This window comes from Hipposideros armiger, unplaced genomic scaffold (assembly GCF_001890085.2).
Source record: "Hipposideros armiger isolate ML-2016 unplaced genomic scaffold, ASM189008v1 scaffold_18, whole genome shotgun sequence".
Lineage (NCBI taxonomy): Eukaryota > Metazoa > Chordata > Mammalia > Chiroptera > Hipposideridae > Hipposideros > Hipposideros armiger.
In genome coordinates, this window is record NW_017731368.1 from 902471 (window position 1) to 925151 (window position 22681).

General features: G+C 40.5%; 1 protein-coding gene across 5 annotated transcripts in view; it reads right to left on the reverse strand.

Moving 5' to 3' along the window:
• RBM6 (RNA binding motif protein 6) overlaps nucleotides 1–22681 on the reverse strand; it is an 87533-nt gene that overhangs the window by 30026 nt on the left and 34826 nt on the right. For 3 of the 5 annotated variants that reach the window (XM_019631480.1, XM_019631496.1, XM_019631490.1), the window contains exon 6: nucleotides 16621–16694. The exons of the other annotated variants lie outside the window; for them this stretch is intronic. In XM_019631480.1, the coding sequence (XP_019487025.1) occupies nucleotides 16621–16694 (74 nt within the window). The remainder of the gene's footprint in view (nucleotides 1–16620; nucleotides 16695–22681) is intronic. 5 annotated transcript variants of the gene reach the window in all.

The following is a 22681-nucleotide window of genomic DNA, read 5'->3' on the forward strand; positions in this document are numbered from 1 at the left end:
TAAAGAGGTCCAGCTGAGCTTGGAAACTTGATAGGAACAAACACAAACATGTTTCTGAGCTGGCTCTCCTCCATTGCATAGGGAATCCAGCATATCCTGCATTGCTCTGGATTCACAACACACAGGAATCAGGTCAAAGAAAAGAAAGGAAAAGCACAGCAGAGAAAAGAAAACAAAAAAAGGCTTTACCCTATACCTTTAAACTAAACTACCCCAGGAACTCGACAACGTGAGCATTATCGGATGCACAGGCAGAAACAATAAATGTGCCATTTAATGGTTGACTTTGAGAGCCTGCAAGTAATAAAAAGAAGAAAATTAGCTGTTCAAGTGTCAACTGCAAATCCTGATATACTCAAAACCCAAATAACAAAGACTGATCCATGTCTAGGGCAGCAAGTGCCCTGAGGCATCTGGTCAAATAAACCTCCACAGCCCAAGGGAGAATTCAAACTGGCAATGTGAATGCCCAAAGCATCCAAAACAGAACAAAATCCCCACTGGAACTGTGAATATTCCAATATGGGCCTAACAGGCTATCCATTTGGAGAAAGCTCTTGAAAAAACCTGATTCAATTCTAGATATATACCCAAGACAATTGAAAACATATGTCCACACAAAAATTTATGCATGAATGTTCATGAGTATTATTCATAATAGCCAAAAATGCAAACAACCAAATGTCCATCAACTAAAGAAAATGTGTTACATCCATACAATGGAATAGTCAACCATAAAAAGAATGAAGTACTGATTCAGAGTATAACATGCATAAACTTTGAAAACATTATGCTAAGTAAAAGAAGCCAGCCACGAAAAAAGTGTATAACATTTAAATGAAACATCTCGAACAGGCAAATCTACACAGTCAGAAAGTAGATTAGTGGACATTTAGAGCATGGGGTGGGAAAGAGTTGGAGGGACATGGGGAGTGACTGATAATGTGTACAGGCTTTCTTTTTGGGGTGATGGAAATGTTCAGGGTGATGGAAATGGTGGTGGTGATGGTTGCACAACCTTGAGAACATACTAAAACCCACTAAATTGTATACTTTGAAAGGGTGAGTTTTATGGTATGTGGATTATACTTCAATTAATATTATACAAAGAAACAAAAACAAAAGCTTTCAGGGCTGGAAGACTATTGCCAGAACAAAGAAATTCACTTCATTCTTCCCTCCATACCCAGGCATACTTACCCTGCCCCCGCCCATAGCCTGTGGCACTCTGCCACCAACATTTTCTCCTCTAACCGAGCATACCACTGCCACACTCCGTCCTCCTTATCACACCCCAATTCTCCCCCAAAGCTCTGGTTCCCAATGACCATATAATTAGAGGGCTCTAACTAAGAAGGAACATCCATTTTTCCCAACCAAAAGATGGCAGCAAAGCAATTTGATCTTGAAAGAATAAACGTTTAGGATTATGAATAAAATTAGTCAAATGTCTACTTATACTTTACTTATTAATTTAATTAGTCTTGTACATTTAAATTTAAAATAATGTGGTCTTAATTACAATTGCACCCCCAATACCTATACACCGGCAGACATATAAACATACGATAGTCCCCCTTATCGGCAAAGATACGTTCCAAGACCCCCAGTGGATGCCTGAAAACACAGACAGTACTGAACCCTTTACAAACTATGTTTTTTCCTATACATACCTACGATGAAGTTTAATTTATAAATTAGGCATAGTAAGAGATTAACAGTAACAATAAAATAGAACAATTACAATATACTATAATAAAAGTAATGTGAATGTGGCATTATTAGGTAAAATAAGGGTTACGTGAACGCGAGCACCAAGATACCACAACAATGGATCTGATAACTGAGATGGCTACTAAAGTGACTAACGGGCAGGGCGCACACACAGTGTGGGTATGCTGAACAAAAGGATGATTCATGTACTGGGCGGGAAAGAGCAGGACAGCACTACTCAGAATGGCACACAGTTTAAAACTTATGAGTTGTTTATTTCTGGAATTTTTCATGTAACATTCTCAGACCAAGTATTACTGAAACTGCAGAAAGCGAAACTATAGATAAGAGGAACTACTGTAGTAGGGGGGTCAATAGCTATTGAATGACTGTATCTAGGCAGCAATCAATAAAAGTTCATAAACTACTAGGTAAAGACTAAAGACACCAAATCCAACAAGTCCACTCATGGGCACACATTTACAGAAATGAGCACAGCAATTCACCAAGAGAACTAACAACTTTGAAATAGCCCCGAATGGAAAAAAACTACATGTCCTTTAGCAGCGGAATGAATAAATCGTGATACATATATTCTTTTTTCGAAAGATTTTATTGGGGAATTGGGGGAGGGGAACAGCGCTGGGGAATCGAGGGAAGGGGAACAGACAAGTTGCTGTCCTTACGTTCTTCAGTCTAGTTGTGGAGGACGTCACTTCACTGGCTCAAGCTGGCACCATCATTGTGCTCTTCCCGGGCAAGGCAGATCAGTCGCCGGCTTCTGGACGGCCACTCACAGCGGCTGCTGGCCGCTCATGCTGGCTGCTGGCTACACACGGTAGCCCATGGCAACCCACTGCAGCAGGGGATGCAGCCTACACCGCCGCCAGCAACTCACGGCTGCCCAGCTCCAGGTTGAGCTGTTGTTCAGCATCTTAGCTGTGGAGGGCAGTGTCACTGGCCCTCATATGTGGGATCCGAACCGGGGCCCTCTGGCATCCCAAGCCAGTTCTTAACCAATGCGCCACTCGCCCAATACATATATTCTTCAACTGGAAGACTGTACAACAATGAAACAAACACATCCCAGTTATACACAAGATGAATTTCAAAAATAATACTAAGCATTGGGCCAGCCAAGTGGCTCAGTTGGTTAAGAGCTCTCTCAAGAGTGTGAGCTCTGAGCAACAATGGTTCGAGTCCTGGCCCGAGCTGAGCTGCCAACAGGTGGCAGGATGGCTCCACTAGAAAAACAACAAAAACAAAAAACAACAACAAAGAAAAACAAAACTAAGCATAATAGTCAGGTAGAAGAATGCATCCTGTGTGGTGCCATCTACAGAAGACTCAAAAACAAGTCAAAGGACTCTACAGTATTTGAACTAGGACAGTGACTGCATCAGGGAAGGGTGGAAAGGACAGTGGCTGAGAGGCAGGAGTGGCTTCCGCATAAACAGCAGCATTCTGTTTATTAACCTGGTGGTGGTTACATAGGTGCTATGGACTGAATGTTTGTGTTGTCCACCTCCTAAATTCATATGTTGAAGCCCCAATCCCCAATGCGATGGTATCTAGAGGTGGGACCTTTGGGAGGTAATTAGATCGTGGGGGTGGAGACTTCATGAATGAGATCAGTGCCCTAACAGACAAGAGAGATGATCTTTCCCTCTGCCATGTGTGGATACAGCAAGAAAGCAGCCTTCTTCAAACCAGGAAGAGGGCCTTCAGAGAAAAACCAACACCTTGATCTTGGACTTTCTAGTCTCCAGAACTGTGAGAAATTTCCACTCTTTAAACCACCCAGTCTATGGTATTTTGACTAACATAACAGGTATATTCAATTAGTGATAAATTCACTGAACAGTATGCTTATGATTGGTGTTCTTTTCTGTGCAATAGTTTAAAAAAAAAGAAAGAAAAGATTTAGAGACATTGCCCTTTCCATTTGTACACGTCTACTTTATTCAAGCTCTTTACATGTTACATTTCCACTACCAACAGAGCCATTTTAGGTCATCTAACAATTTTCTAGAGCACATCATTTCAATTGCCATTAAAGTTGCTTAACATATACCACATTTTAATCTGTGAAAAATGTCATTGTGGGGAAGTTTATCCTAAGTCAAAAGTACTCTTTGGGGGCTGGTCGAGTGGCGTGTAGGTTAAGAGCTGGCTTGGGACGCCAGCTCTGAGCAGCAGGGCCCCGGTTCGGATCCCACATGAGGGACAGTGACGCTGCGCCCTCTACAGCTAAGATAATGAACAATACCTCGACCTGGAGCTGGGCTGTTGTGAGTCACTGGTGACGGCGTAGGCTGCAGTGAAGCTGCAGTGGGCTGCCATAAGATACTGTGAGTGGCTGACAGGAGGTGTGAGTGGCCAGCAGCCAGCGTGAGCTGCCAAGAGCTGCCTTGAGTGGCCATCCAGTGGCCGGAGACCGATCTGCCTCACCCAGGAAGAGCGCAATGATGATACCAACATGGGCCAGTGAAGCGACATCCTTCACAACTAGAATGAAGAACAAAAGGACAGCAACTTGTCTGTATCCCTTCCCTGATTCCCCAGCGCTTTTCCACTCCCCTAATTCCCCAATAGAAAATCTTAAAAAAAAACCACAAAAAAATACTCTTTGGCATTAAATTATGAGTCAATTCTTTCATTGGCCCTGTAAGTGAATTTTAACACTTGTTTTATTAAAAATGTTATCAAACATTTTATTTGTGAGATTTTTAACCCCAGAATAATCACTGAAATGTTAAATTTCTTTACTACCTTTATAAAAAAGAAAAAAAGAGTCTATTAGTTGACCTCTGTAAGCATCCAAAACTAGCATGGATTGAGGTCAGTGACTAATATATCATCCTCAAATAATACTTTGTGGCTGAAAAGAATTAAGAAAATATCCCATAACAGTGAAAAGCTTGGAAGACCTTTTAAAAGAGAGAGAGAGTCTCTCCTTTTGAGGGGCAAATTCTTGGGAAATGCCGCCATATTCAGGTAATACACTTATTTTCAATATTTCAAAGTCAACAGATATCCTATATGTATCTACCTTAAGACTAGGCAGGGTAACTAAGATGGCCTGTTTTTTCACTTTTAGTGAATATATATCAAGAACCCAAGAATTTACCAAAGAAATATAAATACATAGTAATAAATGTAAAAATGTTCTATCTCACTAAAAACTTAATACAGAAATATTAAATCATTGTTTTTGCTATACTGGCACCATGTTTTTAAAAATTATGAAATATTTCAAACACAGAAAATTAGAGACTACAATAATGGACATCCATGTACCACTACCCAGTACAAGTATTTTGCTATTAACACTTGGCACTGGTTGGCATGCAGGCAAGACAGGTATTCTCAAACACTGTTGGTAAAATAATAGATTGGGAAATTTCTGGATGGCAATTTGACTACATATGGAGTCATAAAATATGCTTACCACTTAATATGGCAAGTCCACCTGGAGGAATTAACTTAAACAATTAATGATGTTTGACTATCTATAAAAATATTTATCACAGGGCCGGCTCAGTGGCATGTTGGTTAAGAGCTGGTTTGGGACACCAGCTCTGAGCAACAGGACCCCAGTTCGGCTCCCACATGAGGGCCAGTGACACTGCGCCCTCTACAGCTAAGATGGTGAACAACAGCTCGACTTGGAGCTGGGCTGCCGTGAGTCGTCGATGGCGTAGGCTGCAGTGGGACTGAAGTGGGCTGCCGTGAGCTACCGTGTGTGGCCGGCAGCCAGCGTTGAGCGGCTGACAGCCAGTGTGAGCTGCCAAGAGCCACCGTGAGCGGCTGTCCAGAGGCCGGCAACCAATCTGCTTCACCCGGGAAGAGTGCAATGATAATACTAACATGAGCCAGTGAAGCGACATTCCTCCACAACTAGATTGAAGAACAAAAGGACAGCAACTTGTCTGTTCCCCTTCTCCCGATTCCCAGAGCTGTTTCCCTCCAACTCCCCAATAAAAAATCTTAAAAAAAAAAAAATCACAGCATTGTTAAAGAAAATAAAGAAATAACCTCAAAATCTCAAATGAAGAACTAGGTAAATCACAGTAAAGTATGCTATGGAGCATTAGAGATAACTCAGGGGAAAAAGAGAAAAAAACTGAATCAATAACATCAAAAATGAAATATGGGCCATCACTACTGATTTCATGGACATTAAAAGGATAAGAATATTACGAACAACTCTATGCCCACAAATTTGATAACCTAGATGAAAAAGACCAATTCTTAGAAAAACACAATCTGCCAAAACTTAAAACAGAAGAAAACGACTACCCGAATAAGCCTTTATCTATTAAAAAAATTGGGTCAATAATAATCTTCCAAAACTAAAAGCACCAGCCCCAGAGTGGTTTGCCAATTAAGCCTACCAAACAACTAACGAAGAAATTATATGAATTTTCAACAGTCTCTTCCAAAACACAGAAGTACAGGGAACAGTTTCTAACTCATTCTATGAGGCAGGCATCACCCTACACTAAAACCAGACAAAGGCATTATGAGAAAAGAACTACAGAGCAATATTTCCCATGAACACAGGTGTAAAAACTTCAACAAAATATTAGCAAAATCAAATACAACAATATATATAAAAAAAATTATACACCATAACCAAGTGAGGTTTATTCCAGGTATACAAGGATGGTTCAACTTTCAAAAAATCAATTAACGTAATCCATCACATGGACAGGCTAAGAAAAAAAAGTTACATGATCAATAGTTGCAGGAAAAGCATTATGACCAAATCCAACACCCAACTCATGATTAAAACTCTTGGCAAACTAGGAATAGTTGGGAACCTTGTTAATTTGATAAAGAACATCAGGAGAGGAAACCCTACAGCTGGCAAATAAGCATATAAAAAGATGTCCCACATCAGTCATCAGAGAAATGCAAACTAAAACAACAATGGGATACCACTAAGCACCAATCAGAATGGCCCAAATCCCAGACACTGACAACATTAAATGCTGATGAGGATGTGGAACAATACGAACTCTCATTCATTGCTGGTGGGAATGCAAAATGATACAGCCACCTTGGAAGGCAGTTTGGCAGTTTTTTACAAAACTAAACATACCTATACTCTTACCATGTGATCCAGCAATCACATTCCCTGATATTTACCTAAAGAAGTTGAAAACTTAAGTCCACATAAAAACCTGCACAAGTATGTATTTTATATCAGCATTATTCATAACTGCCAATATTTGGATGTCCTTCAGTGGGTGCCCTTCAGTGGGTGACTGGATAAACTGTGGTACATTCAGACACTGGATTATTACTCAGAACTTAAAAAGAAAATATAACTATCAAGCTGTGAAAAGATCTGGAGGAAGGCAAAGAGAAAGATGATTCAATGAGAGACAACCCATGGCAAGCTGGATCATCCTCTTGTTGACGAAAAACATCCAGCCTAAGAGAAAACTTGTAAGAGTTTATTTGAGGGCCGGCCGAGTGGCGCATTGGTTGGGAGCTGGTTTAGGACGCCAGCTCTGAGCAGCAGGGCCCTGGTTCGGATCCCACATGGGGGCCAGTGACACTACCCTCTACAGCTAAGATGGTGAACAACAGCTTGACCTGGAGCTGGGTTGCCATGAGTCGCCTGTGACGGCGTAGGCTGCAGCGGGCTGCCATAAGCTACCGTGTGTGGCTGGCAGCCAGCGTGAGCTGCCAAGAGCCACCGTGAGCAGCTGTCCAGAGGCGGGAGACAGATCTGCCTCACCCATGAAGAGCGCAATGATAATACTAACATGGGCCAGCAAAGCAACTGTCCTGCACAACTAAGCTGAAGAACAAAACGACAGCAACTTGTCTGTTCTCCCTCCCCGGATTCCCCAATGAAATCTTTAAAAAAAAAAAAAAAAAGTTTATTTGAGCCAAACTGTCGAAAATTGCCGGGAAGCAAAATCTCAACGGATTGAGAAAATGCTCTGCAAAACAGCGGTTTGCACCTTATTTTATACATAAAATCAAAGAAGAAAAGTTACATGAAATCCACTGGTGACAGATTAAGGGGGTGGGAGAGAGCAAAACGGGGGTTGGGGGGAAGACGATGACGACAAATGGATGGGGCACCTCTGGGATTGGATAAAAGTAAACTGGAGAGACAGGGACTTCTTTTACATAGGTGGGTGCAGGATAGCTAAGGTTAGCTTTTTTTACACAAAGAGATGGCAATCAGGAGATAAGCGTGATAATGAGGAATTTTGCAGTTTCCAGCTCTGGTCCAGAAAAAGGATTACTGACATTCCTAAGATGTTATCTTAGGTGCAGAAAAAGAGAGGCCCACTGAAAAGGCACAGACTAACTTTATGAAGGAAGTTAAAGGTGTGACTTCCTACCATTGCCCACTTGGTTATGAAAGTTTTTTATGCTCACACCATCTCATGTGGTTATTTTCAATCTCCTGAAGTTGTCAGGTTTAACCTGTGGCCTCTTTTCCGTCCACATCTCTTGTCCCCTCATACCAAGGTTTCTCAACCTCAGCACTACTGACTTTTGGGCCAGATAATTTTTCACTATGGGAGCTGTCCTATGCATTGTAGGATGTTTAGCATCATCCCTGGCCTCTACCCCCTAGATGCCAGGAGTGACAAACAAAAAATGTCTCTGGAATAAATTTTTTTTAAAGTTTGAAAAAAAAAAAAAAAAAAAAAAAAAAAAAGTAAGTCTCTGGGCATTGCCAAATGTCTAGTAGTTGGGGAGGGGAGGAGAGGGTGTCAAAATTGCCTCCCCTTCCTCCTCCCGGCTGTTAAGAACCTCTGTCTTACAAAAAACTGTCAGGCCAGTGGGGTTTGCTCCCCTTTCCCTGGCCACTGGTGCTTTTTGGTCTAATGCTGACGAGCGCATAGTGTCAGGCATCCAAATGCTAGTTCTCTCATGGGGAAACACATTTGTTGTCTTTTTGAAAAGCCCCACTAGAACCTCACAGTGCCCAGGAATGGGAGGTTTGATTCTGGCCCTATTTCCCATCCCCCAGCCTCAACCTCAGCCCTTGCTCAGCAAGGGGCCCTCTTGGGAGCATTGACGACAGCTTAAGCCCCAACTGTCTTCCAAAGCACCCACTTAACACACCAGAAGAGCATCTCCAACCGCCAAGGGAGGGTGTGGTGGGAGGACAAGTTAGTGACACCTCTTTTTACAAGAAGGGACCATTGCTATTTAAAAATCTGCATTCAAATGTGGCAAAAAGTTAATATCTGGGGAATCTGAGTGCGAAGCACACAAATTCTTTGTACTACTTTTGTGCAACTTTTCTTCAAGTCTGAAATCATTTTTTTAAGTATACTATATCCCTGAACAGGTCTCTTATTAAGAGTAATGAAGATGTTCTAAAATTGGATTATAATGATGGTTGCACAACTTGGTAAATTTACTAAAAATCTTTGAGCTGTACACTTAACATGGGTGAATTTTCTGATATATAAATTATCACAATAATTTTTTTTCTCAAAAAAGCCCCCACAACGCCCCCTGTATTCCCTCGTCCTAGGTGTTACAGATGCCCGACAAGCCTCTGAGAAGATACGCAGTGATTCAGTCGCTCCCACCCAGCACCAAGCTTTCAGCTTTGCTCAACAATGCCAGGAAACCAGAAAGGAATATTGCCTCTAAAAAAATAGCCCAAGGATTTCCTAAATGGCATTTTAATTCTAAACCTACTTCAAAAATACTCCTTTCCTTTACTTTTAACTGTGTGTATACTAAAGCAGGAAGCCCACTCAACTGCGTCGAGCAACTGCTATGCACAAACCACGTGGCGACTTCAAATGTGGCTTGTTATCAATTTCATCCATCATCTTTCCCATTTTTTTGCTTGAATGTTCTTCTGTGTTAAACAGATACCATAGCAAAATAATTCTTCATACATTTTGAGATCAAAGTTTTAAATCTCTAGCTTCCAGACAAATTGATAAAACACTCATTCCCTTCTCTCACTCCCTTCCTTCTCTTTTTGTAAATGAATTTGTATTTTATTTTAGACCTGCACTCATGCCAATTGGGCTAGGACCCTGAACTAATTTTCATGCTTAAAAAAAAAAAAAGACTTAAAAAAAAAACCAAACTGAAATATAGTTCACATACCTTAAAATTCACTCTTTTGTAGTACTTTATACAATTCAGTGGATTTTAATATATTCACAAGGTTGGTCAACCATCACAACTATCTAATTCTAGGACATCTCATCACCCCAAAAAGAGATCCTATCTTTTACCCATTAGCAGTCATTCACTGTCCCTCTAATTCTCCCCTACTCCCTAAGTGTCCGGTAACTGATAATCTACTTCCTGTGATAAGACTTCTTTTTCTTCTATGTATTTCCCTTTGGAAACAGCATTTATACAGATTATACACAAATTTCACGTGACCAAAGATTCTGGTAAGATATACATCCTTAGTGTACAACATTAGCATTACTACTCTCACCATGTGAGATTTAAAATAATTATTAATCCAGGTAAGATCATCCATGATTATCAAAGTCATACCATGAATATTCTTAACAAGAAATATGTACATGTTATACATACTACATTATATATATCTAGCTCATATATAAATGAGCCAGAGGGTGTAATGACAACACCTGAACACTTGGCCCTGTGGAGAAAGAGACACTTCACTATAACCTCCAAGTTCAACTGGAATGGAGAAGACACCTAACAACTTTCAATGCCACCTGGAGCCTAGGAAAATTCTGTGATAAAAGAACTATGCTGTACACCTGAAACGAATATAAAATAATACTGAATGTCAACTGTAACTGAAAAAATAATAATTAGCACTTTGCACAATCCCATTTTTATAAAAGTCAAGAATTGACTAAAAATACAAGCTGAAAGAGCTATGACATCAAAGTATAAGGTTAAAATATATAGGCACATTTCCAATTTATAAGAAATTAAGAATTAAATTACTTCAATCCACAGAAATGAACCATGATATATGTATGACAAAAATAATTATAAAGCTCATCATAGGAGACATACTGGAAGTTACCCTTAAACTGCCAAATGATAAATGTTTATTTTTCAAACTCAAAAAAATTAAACTGAATCCAGTTTAGAGCACCTCTCATAATTACTAGAGAAAGTCTGAGATATGGCAAAGCCAAAGGCTGGTTTTCAGAGCCTAGGGTTTTAAAGCCACAGACTGGATTTCCAGTATGGTCTGACCATACTCCAAGCCCTACATGTGGTATCTCTCCTACTTTTTCCCTTGAGAGTTTCAGATTTGTAGGCTAAGGCAGTAGAAACTCCTAGAGACCTGGAAGCAGTCCCCAGTCAACTGGCTGAATGAGAAGTACTGCTGATGGAAAAATAATCCCCCTGGGCACTGCCACCACATTTAAGCCATATGCTTTATGATGCCAAGGCTGGAGTCGCTGTTACCTTAAGACTTTCTTGTTCCAGTCAGATGAAAAGCTGCTGTGATAATAAATATATACTCAGTGGTCACTGTGCCAGGCCTCGCTGTAATCACCTTACAGGCATTAGCACATTTAATCTCTAGAAGTATGAGAAGACTGACACACAGAGATGTGAAGCCATGTGCCCAAGTTACATAGTAGAAGGTGACAGAGCTGGGAAGCAACCCCGGGCCGTCTGCCTCCAGGGTCTGTATTTATCTGCAATATATTGCCTGTGCCCAGTTAAGACTCAATCACTGCATAGGTAACTGAACTGCACACCCAAATCACCAATCCTTAACGTCATTTTTTTTTTTTTTAAAGATTTTATTGGGGAATCGGGGAAGGGGAACAGACAGGTAGACAAGTTGCTGTTTTGTTCTTCAGCCTAGTTGTGGAGGACATCGCTTCACTGGCCCATGTTGGCATGATCACTGTGCTCTTCCCAGGTGAGGCAATTGGTCGCCGGTCATTGGTCGGCTGCTCACAGCGGCTCCCGGTAGCTCACACCAGCTACCAGCCGCTCACACCGGCTACCAGCCGCTCACGCTGGCTGCCAGCCACTCACGCTGACTGCCAGCCACTCACGTAGCTCACGGCAGCCTATGCCGTCGCCAGCAACCCACGGCAGCCCAGCTCCAGGTCGAGCTGCCGTTCACCATCTTAGCTGCAAAGGGCGAGCATCACTGGCCCTCAATGTGGGATCCGAACCGTAGCCCTGCTGCTCAGAGCCGGCGTTCCCAAGAGAGCTCTTAACCAGCTGAGCCACTTGGCCAGCCCCTTAACGTCATTTTTTAATTCTCTTGACTTCCCCAACTTTCCAGAGAGCAAGAATCTTCGGTAGCTGTTGATTTACTCATTTTAGAATGCATTTTCCTTTCTTTTTCCCACCATTATTGCTATTGAGGGCAATCAGGAGAAGGTACTGAGACTGAAGTTTCCAGGGAGAATGGCATGACTCAAGCCACAAATTATACAGCTGAGCTCTGGCCAGGATGCCACCTCACCTAAGTGAAGTCATTTTGGGGTGAGGGTTTAAGCAACACCAAAACTTTGCAGGACTTTATAAAGATTTTGTTGTTGTTGTTGTTAATTAGTTGGAATGCACACAATATAAGTACTGAAGTGTTTCGTGCAATGCTACTATTGACTTGAATAAGGTTCCAATAAACTGACTCCTCACCCATTTCTCCATCAGGCCTCACAAGTCTTCCCATGCCCCCAACAAGCTCTCCCTATTGATTTCATTTTAATCACAAGGACAGATTCCATTTAGATGTGGCTTCCTTCCCACGCCTTCAGAAACACTCTGGCCATTCTGGTATCTTCAAAAACCAAAACGCTTAACTTTTCTCACACAAAAACACTATTTCATAAAACTTCATGTATCCTACAGCCTTTATTCCCCCACACCAGAAAAGGACAGTCTCAAGGAATTTTCATGTCAGGCGGTAACAGCACCCTTTTTCTTGCACTTTAGGAAGTCGAGATGATTCTGTCATACAGCCGAGTGATCTTTGGCTAAAGAAGTTTGAGTAAAAATTCCACAGAAATGAATTCTTCTTCCAGTGTTCTCTTTCATAAGGGAATTTTAATGAATATTTGGCCAAATATGAGCAGGCAACAAACATCACACCTGCAAATTTGAGAAAATAAAATGCTAATTCCTGCAGACCGAATGACAACAGTTTGAGAGAGCTTGGGCTCAGAAGTGGGCAACCACTGAAGGGGATAGATACCCTAACACCTGCTTCTTACTCCCCACACCAAGTTCCAGTGCAATGGCGTACTCAGTAAAAGGAGGGACTATTCACCCTCACTTCCAGGGTCTTGGACGACAGAGAAAGCCAAGGGTATGTGACACTGTTAGAAACACTTTTCCCAGTGGGGAATGGAATAAAAGTCTCTGCCTCACAGTGTTTACAGGCTTTGCACTTCTCCTAGACAGAGATGGTGAAGGGATGAGCCGACAGACCTCTGCTAGAAACTATTTCCCCAGCCAGACAGCTAGGTGATGCCCTAATGAGACCCCTGGCCACAACACTCAGTACTGCTGCAGAGCATCCTACACTTTGATGCCTCCACGAAGGCCCTGAGAAAGGGTTAGTGGGACCCTGGTTATCACCCTGAACAACCTCATCCAGGCACATATGCTCCACAATATCTGACAAAGCAAACTGGCAGAAGGCTCCTTTATTCCTTTCCCCTAGACCTTAAGCATCAGTCAATGATAAATAACACACTTCACATCAAGAGTCAGGAGAGCAAAGAGTTGAAAAAAACTCAACCCAAAGCATTCCACAGAAACCTCCTCAGAAGCATACACAGACTCTACTCAGAAGTGCCTAGCAGATGGTGACTCAGAATCTGTCCCAATATGGTCTATAAGTAAAACCCAAGGGAATGAGAATGGACAACTAGACAGAAACATTCATGTTCCATAAACATCTGCTTTATGCACTCTAAGGAGTAAGAACTTCTTGCCTCACATTCAGAAGATCTTGAACCATTGTGTTCTTGGAAGCCTGATCCTCATGTCCATTTCCTTAAAGAATATCCAGATATGAAAATATATTTATTCTCCTAGAATTATGATTGGCAATTACTTGACATGAAGAGGGGAAGTGGAGGAGATGCTTGTCTAATTTCAAATGCTTACTATGTACAATATGCTACGCAGTGTTGTGTATATATCATTCACCAAGAGTCTACTCAAATGTCTTGTCAGGAAGTCAACTACAGTCCTCCGCTCTACCAGCTGAGCTATCGAAGGGACTCACTACTCAAATGTAATGTCACCCCTCAAGAAACTTCCCTAACCACCCCATTTGAAACTGCCCCCACCATGCATTCTCTCAATTATCTTTCTGGCACTTGCACTATCATATATTATACTGTTTTCAATGTGTCTACTTGCTTATGCTCTGTCTTCTACCACCAAAACAGAAGTTATACAATCTGTCTTGTCTACTGCAACATCTCCAGCATCCAGAAAGGTGCCTGGTGCACAGCAGGCACTCATGAATGCACGATCTCAGCTAATCCACACCACAGCCCAGGAAGTACTGATACCAGAGGGAATGGAGGCAGAGAGAGAGTAAGAAACTTGCCAGAGACAGCATAGCTAGGGAGTAACAGCTGACTGCAGAGCCTATACTCTACACAAAAATTTTCCTGGAGGTCCTGTTCTCAAAATGTTTTTCTATCAAAATGATTTGCACTCATCCCGAGTTCAGGTAAAGGTTATTGAAAGAAGGCTGATTGGATCATTAAGTCTATGCAGTTCAGCAGGAGAGGCTTCTGTTGTGTGGCAGTGCTGGCGGTATGTCCTCTGTCCCATGACTAGGGGAAAAACAGAAATCTAAGAAATGGATCAACTGAATAAGGATATGGTTATGTCCTATTAGGAATAATTCCAGTGAATACTGAAAACGAGGTAAGACAAACATTTGGAGTTTATTTGGGAGAACACCCTATGGCACCCATGAGTACCACATCATCTCTGTCACCTTTCTTAGTCTGAGATTATAAGGTCCTAGAAGACAGAGGCTGTCCTTTATTTGTACTCCGGCACAAAGTACCACATGGTACGCTATGCATGAAGATGGCTATGTGCCAAAACATTCGGTTTCACACCTGGAAGAATTCTGGCCCTGTTCCTGCTTTGTTCTGGTGTCCCATTCACTGGGCAAGGGTCAGTCATCAGGGATCTGGGGACCCTAAGGGTGTTCATAGAATGGGTGGGGAGTGTGAGGGTAGAGATGTCTACAGGCCACACCCCCTTCATGCTGCTGGTATAAATGAACATTTTTCCAGATGTGGCTCTAATAGAAGCCCTATGGATAAACTTTGTTTTTAAAGAAGGCTGCTCTACTTCTCTATTTGACACTACTCTTTTGAGGGCCAGATACTTTAGATAAGATTTTTTGTTGGGATGTAGGGAAGAGGCAGTTAAGGCATAATACTGCCTTATTTTTTAAGATCAAAGATTAAATAGCTCTGATAAAAAGCAATACCCTTCTCGGAGAAATACATAGTTGAGAAAATGGTACAAAAGAGATGGCATCTGCCATGGCTCTCCCATCTATGTCTCTACCACTCACAGGATTATTTAGCACGGTGGCAAAGGACTTGAAGATTATTCACTGATAAGTTCTCAAATTAGGACAGATTGTCAGAATGGAATCAACCATAAGCATACAGATTGGGACCTTCATTCTTCTCTCCAAATACTGGAAGGTATCAGTTTCTGATACATAGTTAGTGACTGATTCAGTGATGGACATGGAACAAATCAGTCAACAAGAATTCTGTCAAGGTGATATGGTACTAATCCAGTCATTCTAAGGATCTAGTAGTATTTATACTAACAAGAGGAATGGATAGTCAAGTTTCCTCTAATTAGTGCTTGCTTCCAAAGGATTTAGAGCATGTCATCTCCATAAAGGAAGAATATGGCAAAAGAAGGGAAAAAGTTAAGTGTAGTCAGCCATGCTGGATGGAATAAAGTTGATGCAAGGGCATTAGGCTATAGAAAGGGAAGGGTTCACATGCAATACTACTTTTGCAGCAGAGCCTTATTTTAAGATTCTAGGCACACTGCATTCACTCTGTTAAGAGGCAGTGGGTACATAACAATCAAACAATATCACTAAGCTTTTCTCCCACTTTACAGATGGAGGTACTAAGACACCATACACACACACAAAACACAACTTTTCCCAAGGAAACACCATGACAAGAAGGATTCTATCCATTTCATAATTCTTCCCAAAACTACTAAGCAGGGTTCAGTTAAAGACCCAGATGACAGAGCTAGGTGACCAACTGAATACACATCTAGGTGTTTCAAACATAAGGTAGGTACATGTTCAGATTCACACCAGCTTTGACTGTATGCAGCCAAGAACTTGAGCATGAAACTCCAATTTGCAAAGAACAACGATTAATGAAATAGACACGAACGAAGAGACACAACTCTCCTCCCCGATGGCCCTTTTTTGAAAGTAACGTGCAGGCAGGACCTAAGTGCCACGGGAGCTGCCATCAGCGGTCTTCACCCTAGGTCTGGACAAAAGTACTGACCCAGCATTCCTGTGCCAGGCAGTTCCTTGAGAGCACAGACATTCAAGGATTGTTCTTTGCATCAGGATTCCCATCTCAGTCACACTCCACAGGGAAGCGCTCCAGACCGGCCATTTTTTTTCCCATCTACTGTCTTTGGAATATAGTCCAACTACAACTGGGCTCTAGTTTTTAAAACACACTCTGTGCCCATTAACTCTTCCAGAGGAACCTGCCCAGCCTCTTTTTAAAGGTTCTCCTCACGACTGCTTTTTGGTTGGAATGTGATATGCTCCAAATACAGATTTCGGTTACCTTTCCATAGCTGAGTCATTTGAAACCCTCCCTCCCCATACATAAAAATATATCCTTCCAGCATCATTTGACCGAAGTATAAAGCAACCTGGTTGGCCTCCATGCATCCGATGGCATCTTCCAAGAGTGAAAACTCCACGCAGACATAGCCATAGTCGTAACCTGGGGACAGCATTTAAATACAGACGGGAGTGGTGTTAGTGCCTTGCAAACACAAAAGACACACTTAAATCCCCTGTTTCTGAACCCCTTAAACACAAGCCCTCCCAACTAGCCCCTCCCTCTTCTAACTAGGCAAAGCTGCTACCCCAAACAGAAAAAAGTACTGCAGGAAAGTCTGAGTGTTTCTGGACCTTGAAAGTCATTCCAAAATGTTTTGTTTTTGTTTTTGTTTTTTTAACCAAGAAGATCCTCTGCCCTCTTTAGCGCTGATGATCTGGCGAGGGTGTCCCAGAATTGGGTGGGTCTTCCCACTGAAAGTTCAAGTGGGGACCCAAAACATTTTAAGCACAGGCTGAATCTTCTGGAAAAACAAAGTCAACAAGAATAGGAAAGTATCTGAGAAAAAAAAAAAAGTACCCATAGAGAGGAAGTAGAAGCAATTATCCCAAAGCTATACTAATAGTCACCACTTTTCAAGCAGAAACCACCTTCAAAGACAGAAGTGCTGACAGACTGAGGCAACTATCCTGTTTGGATACCACAGGAGGCTTCTGGTTGGCAGGGGACAGACCATTTCAGGTCTCATTTTTTTCCTTGTTTCAACTCAAGTCATAAACCAGCTAAAATCTTTATGAAAGAAGAAGATGTAAAAGCATAAACGAGTACAAAGAGCTGGGTCCAGAATTGTGCTTATGCACAAATATAGGCGGTAGGGGAGGCTGGGGGAGAGACAGCAGTGGTTAGCAATCAATACATGGTCAAGGATTGTACGTACCATTAGTTTAACACACCCTTCACCTTTCTCCCGAGCAAGTGTCATCTGTGGCTTTCGTGACCCATGAGATCAGGAAGTCATGGGATTTACAGGTTGCCGACCTCTAACCCAACCCACCCTATAATTCCCCTGATATGCCACCATCTGACTACAAAAATATAATTTTCAATGCAATGCTCCGTAAGTGGCTTCCATGCTTCCTCCACTGCCTCACAGGATAAAGAAGCTCATCGTTAGGAACGACACTGTGCAAATGGAACAGCAAGAAAAAGACGTGATTTGTGCAGATGAGAAATAAAACTCAGGAAGAGAGAAACAACACAAAACCTAGGGCAGTTCTGAGCACAAAGTAAATATAACAATAGGAAACCGAAATCATTGATTCGAGGTATCACTGGCCAAAAATAAAATCAAGTGAAATTAAATGAAAAGAAAAATGGAAAAAACTAGGGCAATAGAAAATGTAACTTAAAAAGTAGACCAAAGTTGCTGAAACGGGTTGGATTCTTTGTCACATGGAATGAGTGGTCTGAAATATTTTATGGTAGTAATAAAGCTGTAAATTTAAATTTGTTAAATACTCCAACTTCATTATGAAGTGTTACAATGATATAGGTTGATTTTTGCTTTGATTTTTAGGAAATGACCAGGAAGAAGCAAGCTACCAGAAACCGCAGCTACCAGAAATCTCTTAGTTAGGCTGACAGATTTGCTACCTGATTTCACAGCTTTTACCAACACATTAAAACTAACCCTTGCAACCTTCATTTAAACTTACCACAAAATCAGTCTCCTCTGATTAGTAACTATTTGAAGAAATGAAACTACTTTAGAGAAACAGTGTATTTGTATATGTATCCTATTAACAAAGAAAATTGTTTTGTTACTTAATTCCTTTCAAGTGGATTTTCTTGATCAAACTCTGTGAACACCTCAGACATAAAACATTCTGCATTGTGAAGGGCTCTGCATGACCTTGAGAAACACTGTAGAATAGCAGGAGCAACTAAGGTGCCTTTTATCACCAAGTATTGACTGCAAACACGCAAATGCGCTTCCACAGTGAGAAAGGGTTAACCACAGCCAAGTAGGCGTCCTCTCAAGAATGTTGACTCCCACTACAAAACATGTCAAAGAAGTGTCCAGGTATGTGGAAAGCAACCCTCTCCATAGCTGCCAAAATTAAAACACAGGGAACTGACATCAAATTGGCAAAGCCTTGAGTTTCCCCTCTGTGCTTAAAGAAATTACTATTGTGGTCCAGAGGACAGCACAGAATCTGTGGACAGAAAGAGAGGATTCATGACAACATTCACACTTCACTAAAGGACAAACAGACTTTGATATTAAAGTCACTGGGAAGGAAAAGATACAGTTTGCAGGAGGCATTAAGAGCAGCTAACAGCATCTTTATACATCAACCCTGCAATACTATATATTATCTACTTCAGATTTAATATTAAATTCACAAGCCCAACACTCAATTTCTTCTGCCCGAAACTTTAGCTATCAAACTAGAAATTTAAAGTTTAATTAAAATGCCTAAAACTTAAAAAAATAATAAAAGTACCCAATCTTGATCCCAAGCATTATGGTTGTACGACAACGATTTTTAATAATTAACAAAATTGACCATGGCACTAAGTAACATTTACATAGCACTTGTTGGTGCAAGGCTGTATTCAAAAAACTTTATATACACTAATTGAATCCTCACAAGACTACTCTAAGAGGAAAGTATCACTAACCTCATTTTATTCGTGGGGAAGTAAGCAAAGAAAGAATAATTTGCTCAAAATCACCTCAGTGGTAAGTAGCAATACTGGGGTTCAAACCCAGGCAGGCCAGTCTCAAACTGATGTTAAATGCTATCCTGTACAGCCTCTCACCCGTTCATAAGATCCCAGACCAATGTAAGTAATCTGAACTTCAAACTCTCCAGAGTCCAATTAAAGGTTCCGCATGCTTGAGCACAGATAAGACCATGTCTATAGTTAAGAAATATTGAGATTTACAGCACAACAGTTACTCTTACTTTAAATTAACTGTAGCACAACCATTGTGAGTGGACCTGAGTATGCAAGTTAGAAAACATTCACTCTCATGGACTGACGATGATACTGGCTATCAAAATTCTTCTGAAAATACAAAAACTCAAAAGTCTTATAAATGATGGCTATAAAAATTACCATATGGAACGATACTTGATATAGTATACTTAATATATTAGGTTGTCAGAAAAGTCATGACGTATTTTTTTTTATGTTTTTCGTTGCAAAAATGCATCATGACTTTTCCGGCAACCCAATATTTTAAAAACTTTAAAAATGAGGACTTGTGGGGTGGGGCAAAAAAAAAATAAAATAAAAAAAATAAAAATGAGGACAATCATGTAAAATATATATAAAAAAGGAACTAGAGTGAAATACAATGAAGTCACATCTGACTCACAGGTTAGAGACAAAAGGCGGCATAGGAGATGAAAACCATGCATTGTCAAAATTATACTTGAACACCCCAAGGTGAAGAACAACATACCATTTTCTCAATATAAAGTTAAGTCCAACACTGCCAGTTTTCCCTCCAGCGTTGCAACAGATCACTTTTCTTTTGGTTGACACCAGATGAAGAGGTTGGCTTGCATTTAAAGGCCATAATGTATGAAAAATATATCTCTTTAAATAACAGAATCACAGCCAGCACAGTGAATGCTCACAGAGAAACTTGGAAACAGAGACCAACTGAAGCCATAGCCAAGTTCTATCCCCACCTTTCACACTTCATGAGAGGGAGAATGGTGTAGGATGGAGAAGAGTGATTGAGCAAGCACAGGAGAATAGACAGAAATTTGAAAATGATATAATGTGACACAATCGTACACAAAAACAATTAGGGTGGTTGGATTGTTATAGTGGGATTTTTTATCTTTATTTCTCAAGTATAATTTTGTAACTCACAGAAAAAGTTCCAGTAGACACAGAAGATATCCATTCTACCCAGAGATCTACTGTGAATAAACATTCTGAAGACGATCAACCAACCTAGTATTTGGGATTGCTCAGAACCGTTTGATATCATCAAGATGGTAAACCCAGTAACAGTCCCACAGACAGATTCCTACCTAAAAAGAGTAACAAAAAGGCTCTTTTATTACCTTTTCCTTCCACCATTACACCCTGGGAAGAAGTCTGATGGGCTGATGGGTCTTAGTAATTATTTGACTATTAAAAAGCATACCTTACTCTGTATTCTAACCTGAAAATATAGATTTTTCATAGAAATGTGAATGCTCCTTATAACCCCCTCCCTTTTGGGGGTTGGGGGTGGGCACTGAGAAGGATGAGAACAGGGCAAGGGAAGGAAATCTATAAAGGTAACATTAAAATTTTTATTCTTCTCCATCTTTATTAACCATGTGGTTGCCTGTTCCCCAAAAAAGTATCTGTGATAAAAGCTAACTAGGTGCTTATGGGGGAACAAGGTACAGAAAACAAAGCCCAGAACCAATTCTTTAGTCTCTGCCCCCAGAAAAGCCGACTCAGCAATGCTGACAGACATGGCTCCTAACATTCAAGTCAATTGTTAGTCTACAGCAAACCCAAATTTTATTTATTTAGGCAAATGAGATGAATAGCCAGCCCTATATTCAAACTGGGCTAGAAAGACCCAAATAACAGAAAGAAGTCTGGTTGAATTTCCCAGAGAGTACTGGCTGAATTTGAAAAAGCCCAGAATATACATACCAAATATAAAATGTAAAAAAGAATCAGGATTTTAAAGGACATAGGCAGAGAGAGAAAGAGATTTCTTTATTTTATTGAGTATCTTTGAAGGGAAAGAAAACATGCTTTTTCCCCCTCTTAACAAGGAGTGTTATTTCTGTGGGAATAAAAGCACTTATGAATATAAAAAGCACCATGAAAAATCTTTAAATAGAGATTCAAGAGGGCTGAGCTGTAGGAGCTGTTTTCCTAATTCCATTTCATTGGGGATATAGGTATTTAGAGGAAAAGTAAAATATTAAGTTAGAGATTTTAACAAGAACCAAAACAGAATCGTTCCAGGCATTTGAATTTCTATCAATGAGAATAACAGAACAAAGAAGCCCTGTGTGCAAGATTTCCAACAGGTACTTTGCTCTGTTAAAACCTCAAATGAACATGCACCTGCAGCTTTCATTAGGAAAATTAAGGACATATCTGATTTATATGTCAAACCACCATCTGGAAAGAATGGAATTGGCCCACATGAAATCTGTCACTTTGACAGCTGATAAGCACTTTCAATTCTCTTCCCCTCAATTATGTGCACAAGAGTTGCTGGTTTATAATAAAAGAGATGAAACAAGGAAGATATACACTGATGATTACTTGCTAAATTTTTGAAAACCGCATTATGGTACTATTTTATTTATTTCTCTACCTGCACCAACTGATTATTTAAAAACATTTTTCTGTTTGTTTGTTTTGTATTTTCTAAAATTTGTTTTGTAAAGTCTAAAATTAATCCTATGGTCACTTTATCCTGATGATGGTTCTCTGACCCAGAATAACTTGTTAGGAAATTCTCACCCCTTATTCAATTCATTTCAATTTCACTGACGATAACAATGCTATGTGAGCACAGTGGAGGAGTGTCCTTGCCGTCAGATAGCTTAGTCTAATAAGAGTTATGACAAGTAGATAGGCATAGACTGCCTCAAGGGAGCAATTATTCTTTTTTTTTTAACTATAATTGATATATAATATTGTATTAGTTTTAGGTGCACGATGTGATTTGATACATGTATATATTGTGAAATGATTACACAGTAAGTTTAGTTAGCATCCATCACCCCACATACAATTTTTCTTGTAATGAGAACTTTTAAGATCTACTCTCTTAGCAACATTCAAATATACTGGATTGTTGGAAAAGTCATGATGTATTTTTTCTGTTTTTCATTGCAAAAATGCGTCATGACTTTTCCGACAACCCAATATTTTTTACCGAGCCAATGACCTAGTCCAATTTTTGTTCACGTCAAAACACTAAAAAAACCCTAGAGAAACAAACCATCAGGAGTAAGAGAGGAATGTTTACAGATCTGCTTTTTCCCCCCAGCTAAAAACTCTTGAAATTTCCTGAATGATAGATGATATGAGTGTCTTTTGTTCTAACCAGGTGACTTTTGGTGGGCTCCTAGATAGCTCCAGAATGGGGTCTGGTTGTC